Raw genomic sequence first — 11,115 nt, 5'->3', positions numbered from 1 at the left:
TCCACTTAAAAAGCAGTGGCGTAACGCGTTGGTCTGAATCCCGACCCGAAATATTTGCTTATCAACAATTTCGGAAAAAACGTAAACTTTTAAAGTGAATTTTTTGGCGTGGTTGATGCCTCGTTTTTACACTTATCCCAGTTTTACTTTTAAAATATTCCATTCCTGTTTTTTTAATTGTTGAAAAACTTCGTTAACGGCACAAAGTCAAGTTCAAAAATAAACGTTATTACTTAACAAAAACCTTTGGCTGATACGCCTCTGGTTTGCGAGTAATCAAGTCATCACTTTAATCATAGAACCGACACCTGAAACCACAATATAACATAAAAATCAGCGGCGCTACTCGTTCTTTTCAAAACATACGAAAGAGATTATGGTCAAATTCAGTGGTAATTGTTACCCAGCTTGAGTTTGCTGATTCCTCCCATACCAACTAGTGGTGTGGAAGAATCAGTCATATTGTTGTATGATTGGTTGCCGAATCATGACAAAAAAGTTGCATTTACGCCGTTAGATCCGCTAGAGGGAGCGCCTTATACAAGGTAATTATTAACCAGGGTGATAAAAAACCTCAAGTGAATGTCGAAATATTAGAGGCCTGTTATGGATAACTTGATCCGTTAAACTCTTGTTGGAAGATGTTTGATGGTAAATACTGAATAGTTTTATCACGCCGTGCATTCATGGTTCATTAATCAACTTAATTCGAATGAACACATTCATCATAGTTGGACATAACGTTAGAGAAAATTCCTTTACTAAATTCATCACCTTAATTTTGATATTCGCAGGTTTCTTATATAAATTTTTGCGATCCCCTCGAAATGATGTCACTCAGATGCCCATTTTCAACTAACGAAAAAATATACATTTTTTTCCTCATTTCATATTAATGATTGATGCTGACGTGCCTTATCTAATGGTAAAAAGTATGCGGTCTTTTGACATTAATCCGGTATCCGTGCAGGAATTTTTGCTTTGCCAGTTCCCTCATCACATCCCTATAATCCACATTATTGTTCTCCAAAGATGAGAGGAGAGTCACTATCAACTGCACACTTCCCACTATAGCGAAAGTGAGTAAAATGGACTGAAAGGCTGATAAAGGCATGATTCTGTAGAAGAAAAATGGAAAATGTGTAGGAAATTGCTTAGTTTTTTATAGCAAAATATACCTGTTATTACTTGATAAATTTAAGTATTATGAGCATAAACATTTTGCCTAGGGAAGCAGGATGTTACAGAGGCGATTAATTTGACATCAATTATTATTATTTTCAGTTTATTTTTTGGAGAATGTGAAAGATGTCATTAGACAATGTTTATTAAATAAGAAAGACAATTTTGGTTCGTGGCTCAAAATACTATACAAAATATAAAAAAACTTTCTTATCATAATGACGTCATCTAGATGCGAAAATTTTCGAAATTTTTTGAAGGAAAGAAGCATTTCAACGTATTTATTGCCCTTATGTTTGTATGTAAATTTCTCTAATAATAAACCAAATTTTGGGCGAATTTTTACTCAGTTAAGGTGTATTTTTTTTCGGTTTCAGAGATCAGTTTTTAATAGTTTTTGAATAATAAGAGTAAATGAGCCGTTGGTTGAAAAATCCATGAGTTTAACGCTAAAAATCGATTAAAATCTAACTAATTCTAATCTATCTAACAAAATTTAGGTCTCTTTGCAATAAATTAATACCTGCTATTTAAGCTGAATCGTTTTTATTGCTATCCCGAATTTTTTTCATCTTTTATATTCTTTGCCAATTTATAAAAAATCGAGTGATGCTATTGAAATTTATTATTTTGTCCCTATGTAAATGACAGCCAAAAATGCTGCTGAATTTGACATATGAAAAAAGTTAGAAATTTAAAAAATGTTAAATTTTACAGATATGGGGTAACTATAACATCACTAAATCTAATTTTGGAACAAAAATTCAGCACATGTGAACTAAAATTGGACATTTATTAGATTTCTAACAACTCTTATGTATTAAATTCTGCTGCTTTTATTGCTCATCACTTATGGAGACAAAAAAATTGCTTCCATGGCACCATTCGATTTTTAATAAGTTGGAACAGTATATAGCTACGCATTATTTATACCCAAAAGTCTCTTTTAAACCATTTAGAACGCTGTTGATCGTAGTCTGGCAAAGTGCCTATATTTTGTTTGTTATTGTATACAAAAGGTGTTTTTTTATAATAAAAAATAATGTTCTTTATCAAGAAGTTGTTGGTAAGTTCAACGTACAAAATATTAAAAACCACGATCTTAAAATTTATCTTTCAAGCTGTTCCTATTTGGTTTTGCCGAAAATGCTTCTTTTCCAGTTTATCTTCGTGCTTTTCCATATTTCTAAGATATATGTCCAAGCTGCTCCCTTAGCAGAACCAGAAGCGCAATCCCATCGTGGTTTTGGAGGATTCGGGGGACCCGAAGGAGGCTTCAGAGGCGGATTCGGGGGATCCGAAGGAGGTTTCAGAGGCGGATTTGGGGGACGCCCTCAAACAGGCTTCAGAGGAAGATTTGGGGAAAGACCTCAAAGGGGCTTCGGAGGATTTGAGGAAGGACCTCAAAGAGGTTTCGGAGGAGGACCTCAAAGAGGATTTGGGGGACCACCAGGAGGTTTCCGCGGTGGATTCGGAGGCATGTATTCTTAATTTAAAACCAATCTTAAAAATTCTGGAAATAAGTAAAGTGAACTTCACAACGAAGTGTGTATATTTGCTTTACAGGAGGATTTGGAACATAGCACGGAAGCAATACCAGCCATGGAGAAAGAATGGACTAGGCGGACATTGTAGCCATTGATTTTAATTTCTGATTTTATTTTATTTTATTTTATTTTATACCAAAAGAATAAACCGACGGTTTATAATGCAGAAGAGGTGCTGTTTTTTAGAAATAATTTCCACTTAAATTATTTTCAGTGATAAAAGCGCCGGTGGTAGTGGCGCCCCCGGATCTCCCATTGGAATAATGCCATGCGGCCATGGTATTACTTTAAGAAATAAAACGATACTTCGTAATTTTCAAATTAAAGTGTATATTGCTTAATTATAATTATGAAATAACAAACAATTCAGGGGTGTAACGTGATTGTATACAACAATCGTTTTTGACCAAATGAATATACAGGGTATCCCAAATTCGAGGCATGATCTCGCTTAAAAGAGCCTTATTCGGGCGGTTAACTAATATCAGTTTAAATTTTTTCAAATTTCGTATAGTTTCTGTCATATCCGAAAAATGTTCGTGGCCATTTTTTCTTGCTTTCATTCGTGAAGGAGATTACTTTTTTAAGACACGTTTGGACAGGCTTTAACGGACTAACAATATTTTTCAAATGTGATCTTTCGTTCCTCCAAACCCCTCACTAATTTTTTTTAGTGCGGATCTGGATTTGCGATTGCATACACATATTGTTTGGTTCTGATCGTTTGCAATATCTATAAGGTCTAAAATTTTGGACAGAACTAAAAAACTTTTGAAAAAGACTGAAAAATTGTAATTAGATAGGTGCTCGGTTGATAAATTTTTGTCTATCATATTATCCAAGTCCAAATCCCAGCAGGGATTCAAAGATTCTCATAAGCTTGCACTGGATACACTCATTACTGTCTCCTAATTTATTCGAAAACCTGTAAAAAATCTCTAAGTGACTAAACAGTTTGATAAGAACGTACCTGCTCTCGCAAAAAACCTTATTGCATGGTGATAAGATTTCAACTGGATTTTTGGAAACTTTTAAAAAAATTCTGAGAAAAATGGAAAATTTCCAGAAAGTCCCAAAACCTACTTTTTGTAAACCCTTTTCTGGGATCTCTGAATGCCCTCACTAGCTACGCAATATTCAAATTACGACGTTTTGATCCAAAATACACATCTCCAACCCAAATTATTAATAGCGAAAGACAACTATGAATTTAATCATTTCCAGCTTGTTCCATTAGGAATTTCGGAATGTTTAAAACTATGAGAACTACCCAATTTGGCCACCGTTTAAACCTGTCTCCTACGGTTTCTTAGATCTCAATGGCGAGCTTCGAATTTGAGACACCTGTACCTGCACAATAATAATGAAATGATTAACGAAATTTGTGATATTGATTTGATGAATATATTGATATGATCAGTTACACAAATAAATAGCAAAAAAAGTTTTCATTCACAAATGGAAACTTAATAGGACTGAGCAAACTGCCTTCAAACTTCTCTGGCCTATAATTACTAATTAATAACTAATTAAACAGATATGAGTCTTGATATTATAAACATACATTACTTATATGCAACTCGTACACGTTGATAATAATCATATGTATAAACACTTATTACTTCTTTTGATTCGCTCCTTTTGGTTTAAACTCTAATCAGAAAGTAGCGGTTTTAACACTGTATGTAAAACACTCAAAGCGCTCATTTATGTGAGTAAGGTCCTCATTTTAGTACTATAAAAATCAATGCCCAGGTAACTTTATCTACCTATTTGATCTATTGGCCCTAAATCTGTCTACAAAAATCAATACGTTTGGGCATCAACAAGGACAACTTTTACTTAAAAATATTTACAAATGATTGTCAGTATAGTATGGAGTTAAAATAACATTTCCCTTTTGCAATTAACCTAATTTGGAACATTAAAAGCTAATTTGGCACGTTTCAATTTACCTAACAAGTGCGAAAGTGGTGCTGTACAGCACGATGATTGCATTACAAAATCAACGCTGTTATATAATTCGTAGATTTCAATAATTCAGATTTCATGAGATCTTTCAGTGGCTTAGTTTTTAGGAAAGTTTGCAAGCGTTGCAGTTCCCAGATTCCACCGAAATTTCAGCAAATTCTTATCTTTCAGTTTTCAGTAGTTCTTCGAAAAGCGTTGGGCCAGTCATGGAATGTAATAGGAAGAAAAATGCGTTTAATTGTTAAAGACGGCAATTTGGTCAACAAAATAGAAAACGTTAAATAGATAAGTCCATTATTGACTGTTGTTAAATTACAACAGGGTTGTATGCGATTTTTTATAATTTTAGACTTTGTGAAGTTTAGCGTTGTCCAGATGTGGTTCCTCATCGAACACAAAACCTGCAACCTGCAAATCGATATAATTTGAGACCACAACGAAATTGGAAACTCAAGGAACTCAAAATTTATTGTTTCCCATGGAAACTTTCTTAATTGTTCTTCTCGGTTTGATGGTGGGAAAAGCTTCGACGTCAATGTTTTTATAGACTCTGGACACATTTTAAAAACTGCCTTCATGCTCTCAAAGACCTTCCAATACTTGTGGAGTGTTTTATAACTACATGGTTTCACGACTTTTTAATTACATTTGGGCCCAAAAAGCCGCCTGTCGCGTATTGTTTGCCACTGAGTGGGACATTAAGCCTTCTATTGATACTTTAGTTTGTAAAGCTTGGCCTATTTTTGCAACGCTTCGACCGGAACAGTTTCTGAACCAGCAATGCTGGATATACTGTAAGACTTGTTCCACTGGAATATACAGGGTGTTCCAAAAAGGATGTGCGAAACTTAAGGAAGTTATAGGGGACATGTGATGAACAATTTTTGCATAGAAACCTTTAGTCAAAAATGAGCCGTTCTGGTTCCAGAATCATTTTTGTTCAAAAGACTTCGACATTCAACTTAAGTAAATAGAATAAAAACAAACAAAATGTGTATTTTTTTGCCTCCTGATACAAGTTTATGACTTGCATTCCTAAACTCGATGTTGTTGACGATGCACCTGCACATTTTGCCCGCACTGTGCAGAATCATCTAAACTAATATTTTTGTAGGCGATGGATCGGAAGAGGCGGACGTATCAGATGGCCAACGCAAAGTTCTAATTTAAGCTTGTTGGATTTTTTCCTCTGAGGTTACATCAAGTTGTTAGTGTGTGAAACTCTTGTAGCCACCCAAAAGAAGCTGTTGAGAAGAGTGATGGCAGCCTCCCTTTTCAGGCAGCAAAATGTGCACATCTTACGAGTACGCAATTCAATGATTCAAAGAACAAATTTATTTAACCAAGTTGGGGATCGTTATTTTGAATCTTTATAATAATTTAGTTTGCGTTATATGTAATAAAAATTAATTAAACATTGAAGTATTTTGGTATCAACAAGCTACCGTTACGTTTTTGAATAAGGGTTTGTATGTAAAAATCGGTCAGCGCAATGTCTCCTATAATCTCTTTGAGTTTGGCGCAACTTTTTTGGAACACCCTGTATACGAAAAATAGCCTTGCGATGAAGCACGTAACACCCATGACCAGCAATAGGATGAACGTTCATGCTTTATGTCACGCTGCCAGTGCCATCAGTGACTACCAAGCTTTTCCTTAAATGAGACGGATAATCAAGCTTTATTTCCAATAGTTACCAAATGGGAAATTGTGAAGATCTCGTCACTGGAAATTTACCATGTTTCATCTATGAAACCTGTCACATTTACCGAAATTAAAAACTTTGTAGCACTCATCAGGAAAAGAGAAAAATTAAGGAAGATTTATTCGTCTAGTCCTTACTCGAGGCGAATTCGAGCCCAAGGTCCTGATTCTACCGAAACATGTGAGAATGAAAATTTTTGTTCAATTTATTGACCAATCAACGTTTCGAAAAATTCCATTCTCACTCTCACATGTTGCTATAAAATTAGATTGCAGGGCAGGAGAGTGTAATGAGTCATAATTATTAAAAATATACTTGCCGTTTGGTAGTCAAAACAAAGCTTATCAGAAGAGAATATTTGATTTTATAGTTTTGATAATATGCATTAAATTTAACATTAAAAATCAGAAAACTTTATCAAACGTATTAGGTAAACACAACACGCACAATTTTGTTGTTGTTGTTTGTTGTGTTTGAGAAGAATATATACAAGAACCACATTACTTTAATGAAAAAGTATCACATTTTTCCGACTCAACGTCAGTGTCTGTGCAAAAATATCTATACGCATATATGCTCTAAAAAGTATAGACATGTGTGATAAGAAAATTTACAGCACGCATATCATTGTAGTGAAAAATTGTCAAATTTTCATGCATCAATGTAAGTGTCTGTGTGAAAATTATCGCACGCAAATGTATGGTAATAAAATATTATATATGAACTTGTTAGGTAAATAACTATTATAGCACGCATGTCAATGTGTGCAAAGAGTTTCTTTGCCGCGATAATGTGGACAATAAAATTGATGTCTTTTTTTATTGAAATAAAGTTACATAATTCACACCCTCAGATAAGATCAGATTTCAACGTTAATAGCATAAAATCAGCCTTTCTATAGTCGCCTTTTTAAAAATAATATTTGCGGCGTGAAGAATAGGTTTAAACTCGTATTAAGTGTATAACTAAACACAGCTGTGTTGCTCCTAAAATTCCCTATATGTACACTTTAACCCTACTGAGACACTTAACCAATGAAACAATTTACTGAAAATAGATTCCCTACCTTCAGTTACACTTAATAATAGTAATAATAATATAATGGTGATGGCACTCTTAAGGCGACGGTTGTCTGTACCTGATCAAAAAGAAAAACAATCAAACTCTTATGTTGTACTGCAGGGTTTTTCAATTTAGTTTAGAAACATAAAATTCTGTTTTTATGGGATCAATCATTAATTGCTCGTTACGGTTCTTAATAGTTCGCAGTGTCTTTCTTCAATACCTTTCCTTCCACCGTCTCTTTTTTTTAGGTTCAGCTACTCCTTTTGGAGTTTTCACAGGTTTTCCATTCTATTATGAATTCTATCTGCCATTTGCTATGCATTACGGCAACATAAGCTTCGCTTAGCTAAGCCAGACTTAAAATCTCAGATAGTATACACGACAAAAACCAACAGTGTTAAAGTTGTAATATTGAACCCAGCTTAGACAGTAAACACATGTGCGTTCAAATAGCAGATTATTAATCGTGAACCACCTCCACTCACCTCGTAAATTCAGGCATCAAACGCACATCTCGTAATCTTCCACGGAGATCAGGTTGTCGATGGTGGCTAGTTTCATAAGGGTTTTCTTGAGCCTCAACGCGGGCAAACGCACTGTCGCGTTCTGGTGCCAACTCTCTTTTATCAGCTTCGCCATACCGCTTAATATCTGCGCAAGAAGTTCATATTAAAACCTGCTTTGAAAACTATAAATTGTGAGAAATTCGAATTAAGAACATTCGACTTTAAACCTACCAGGTCACTGGCCCATCTGTTGGGTATGTTAGGTCGTTGTTGGTCGATACACACCACCTTGCGCATGTCCTCGAAACTGGGGTCACTGGGCACTACATCATGGAAGGGTGGCTTGTAGTCCTCAACGATGCCGTTGCTCACCACACGTCTACAGACTTCCCAGAAGACCAAGCCCAAAGAGTAGATGTCTGCGCGTCGGAATGAATCGAATTGTGTCATACGCATCCTTAAAATTTAGAATACAATTATTTCAAAAACGGTTAGAAGTAAATATATTGCATAGTTAAAATTAGAACAGTGAAACAATTTATTTTCTTAACTAATTATTAAATATTATTTAAACTAATTGCTGTTTCCAAAATTTTGAATACTCCTGTATCTTTGACAAGTGAGATACTTACGATTCATCCAGCACTTCCGGAGGCATATATCGCTTGGTTCCTACCCTGGGATTAGATGCAATGTCCAACAAGTCCGTGGCTTGGGTATGCATAACAGCCAATCCGAAATCCGCGATACTACAGGTCCCATCTAGTTTCACTAAAATGTTTTTAGTCTTGATGTCACGGTGCGCTATTGCCGGTTTTTTACCCTATATAATTCAATATATTAAAATTTTCAAAATATGCATGTCCTGATCAGTTATTTTATTGGTATTCATGACAATCATACAGTAGAAATGATTAGAAAATACATACCTGGGTACCAAATATTTCAGTGTGTAAATGCACAATTCCATTGACAATTGAGAGACAGATTAGCATCAGCTGTGGGTAATTCAGAGTGGTGTGGTTGAGGTAGTCATACAAGCTTCCAAATTGATGGTAGTGGGTGATGAGCCACATGTGAGTGATGGAGTTGCGTGAGGCGATGTCTGAGCCTATATATCCAAGGATGTTCTCATGCCGAAGTAGGACTGTGCTAAAATATATATTTTTTTATGGTGATGTAATATTACCATAGAAGTTCAAATTTTTCAAAAAGAAAAAGAATATTTTTCTGGAAAACTTTATAGAAAATTTTCCAAAGAAGCATGTATGTCACTCATCACCCAAAAAATGCTAGGTCACCTGTTTTTATTATATTTTTCAGATTTACTGTAATTTCACAAACCAAGCATAAATCTAAGTATTAATTGTTCTACATTCTACAACTTAAATGGGCACTTTTACATGTAAAACTGTCAATTTAAGTCAAACTTAAACTTACTATAACTTAGTTTAAATTTACACAAAGAGCCTTAAGTCAATTATAATATTCCAATTCACCTGTAAATCTCAGTCTCCCTTGTCCAGCTAGCCTCATCCTTGGAATAGAAAATCTTCACAGCGATATTCTCCCCATGCCATTGTCCCCTCCATACTTCTCCATATCTTCCCTTACCAATGCATTCCATTAATGCAATCTGTTTGGCCATAGTGCGTTGCACCAACAATGGAAATCCTGATCCACTACCTGATGTCATTGTATGCTCCAAATACTCTCTGAGAGTACTGTCACCTGCTGCTGTAGCTCTCAGCAATTCGTCTGTGACATAGTATTGTTCAGTATCCAACCTAATCAATAAAAAAATATGTTGAAAACCAAACTATCAAAACATCAAATATTAAAACCTCACCGAGCTTCATTGCACAATCTGTTGCGGTGTATTTTCTTCATACAAAACATCACCATTGTGCCAACAAGTGCCAAAATGATTATAGGTCCTACAATAGCACCCACCATTTTAACACCATACAGGAAATTATCTGATTCCTGCCCAAATGTTTCCACCAATACTGGGGCAAGCTCAGGAAAAGTCCCATTATTGCAGAAATCACCTGAAAATAAAAAAAACCAATTATATACCTTAATTCTTAGGTTTAAAAACACATTGCACTCACCCTCACAACACTCTACTCTATATTGACCACTAGCATGTCGTTTATGCTGCGCCCCAAATGAGGGTGTTTTACACAGAAACAGCAGCTGTTCTGATTTCACAGTACAGCCCCTTGAAACACTCTCAAGTCCCGAGCTTTCCCGCACCCGAGACTTCCAACACTGAACTGCATTGTGACATGTAGCTGGGTTAATACAATGTGGGGGGTCACAAGAGTGACATTGATAATGTTTGGGGGAGTGATGATAAAGTTCATTTTGTTTGTAATATAATAAATCATCGGAAGATGCATCTGCAGTTTCTTGGTAGTCTTCTTCTGATTCTGTGGATTCTTTTAGGGACGGTTTCTGTTGGTTGGCTAAAAGATAGTAAAATAAGTGTAAATGAAGGGAAAAAAGCGCAGAAAAATACGGTTATAGATGGGAATAAGGGCATGAAACATTGATTTTTGTTGAATATGAGGCACTCATAAAAATTAGAGCAAAGTATTTTCTTTAAAGGTTTTTTTTATTAGAACTTAGAGCACAATTTGTCTTGATTAATTACAATAAAATCCAATCCTGGAAATGCCTAAAATGGCATCTTGGGGGGGCAAATGCCCCCGTAAATAAACGCTACCACTGTACTCTTATACATGCTAATAATTATTAAATTAAAACAATAAACTTAAATAAAAATAATAGAGAAATTATTGCTGATTTTTACCATAAGTAGCTATGAAAATCACAGAGAAAATAAATAAATAACCCAATAATCTTGGTGTCGCCATGTTTGTTGTGTTAATACTGACTGTTGTCATACTGCTGTCTCTGTCAACTGAATTAAGGTCGCTGAACTGGCAATGCCATATATAGGGCGTCTGTGCATTACGATTCGAAAAAAAATTTAAAATTTTCTTCTCAAATGGATTTTGTTCCTGGAATAATTCTTTACAACTTAACTTGTGAACACAAATTCGAATTTCTTTCTTAAAAATTTGGTCTCATCGTGAAATTAGACTGTTCCTTGTTAATCCCAAAATTGTTA

General features: G+C 35.1%; 2 protein-coding genes and 1 long non-coding RNA gene across 3 annotated transcripts; 1 reads left to right on the top strand and 2 right to left on the bottom strand.

Annotated features, from left to right (window-relative positions):
- Nucleotides 1–905: 905 nt before the first annotated feature.
- LOC136408511 (uncharacterized) lies at nucleotides 906–1,310 on the bottom strand. The gene is made up of 2 exons (XR_010752092.1): nucleotides 1,179–1,310; nucleotides 906–1,118 (listed from the first exon to the last, which is right to left on the bottom strand). It is a non-coding gene; the product is annotated as an uncharacterized lncRNA (long non-coding RNA).
- Nucleotides 1,311–2,044: 734 nt separating this feature from the next.
- Nucleotides 2,045–2,890, top strand: LOC136408397 (rRNA 2'-O-methyltransferase fibrillarin-like). The gene is made up of 3 exons (XM_066389342.1): nucleotides 2,045–2,248; nucleotides 2,344–2,659; nucleotides 2,749–2,890. The coding sequence occupies exons 1-3, from the start codon at nucleotides 2,225–2,227 to the stop codon at nucleotides 2,763–2,765; spliced, it is 357 nt and encodes a 118-aa protein (XP_066245439.1). The 5' UTR covers nucleotides 2,045–2,224; the 3' UTR covers nucleotides 2,766–2,890.
- Nucleotides 2,891–3,039: 149 nt separating this feature from the next.
- Nucleotides 3,040–10,867, bottom strand: sax (saxophone). Its single transcript, XM_066389793.1, has 9 exons — nucleotides 10,795–10,867; nucleotides 10,091–10,447; nucleotides 9,826–10,027; nucleotides 9,476–9,763; nucleotides 8,906–9,128; nucleotides 8,609–8,799; nucleotides 8,208–8,433; nucleotides 7,956–8,121; nucleotides 3,040–7,543 (listed from the first exon to the last, which is right to left on the bottom strand). Exons 1-8 carry the CDS (start codon nucleotides 10,856–10,858, stop codon nucleotides 7,972–7,974), a joined length of 1,701 nt encoding a protein of 566 aa, XP_066245890.1. The 5' UTR covers nucleotides 10,859–10,867; the 3' UTR covers nucleotides 3,040–7,543; nucleotides 7,956–7,971.
- Nucleotides 10,868–11,115: the final 248 nt, after the last annotated feature.

The sequence above is a fragment of the Euwallacea similis genome, chromosome 4 (assembly GCF_039881205.1).
Source record: "Euwallacea similis isolate ESF13 chromosome 4, ESF131.1, whole genome shotgun sequence".
Classification (NCBI taxonomy): Eukaryota; Metazoa; Arthropoda; class Insecta; order Coleoptera; family Curculionidae; genus Euwallacea; species Euwallacea similis.
Note: the sequence above shows the minus strand (reverse complement) of the source record. Positions and strands in the feature narration are given on the sequence as shown.

Excerpts from the sequence above, each read along its gene's own strand:
- LOC136408397 (XM_066389342.1), top strand. The coding sequence starts at position 2,225 with ATGTTCTTTATCAAGAAGTTGTTG. Across the intron at positions 2,249-2,343 it reads TCTTTATCAAGAAGTTGTTG|TTTATCTTCGTGCTTTTCCA; the intron begins GTAAGTTCAACG and ends CTTCTTTTCCAG.
- sax (XM_066389793.1), bottom strand. The coding sequence starts at position 10,858 with ATGGCGACACCAAGATTATTGGGTTATTTATTTATTTTCTCTGTGATT. Across the intron at positions 10,448-10,794 it reads GATTTTCATAGCTACTTATG|CCAACCAACAGAAACCGTCC; the intron begins GTAAAAATCAGC and ends ACTATCTTTTAG. Across the intron at positions 9,764-9,825 it reads AGATTGTGCAATGAAGCTCG|GTTGGATACTGAACAATACT; the intron begins GTGAGGTTTTAA and ends TTTATTGATTAG.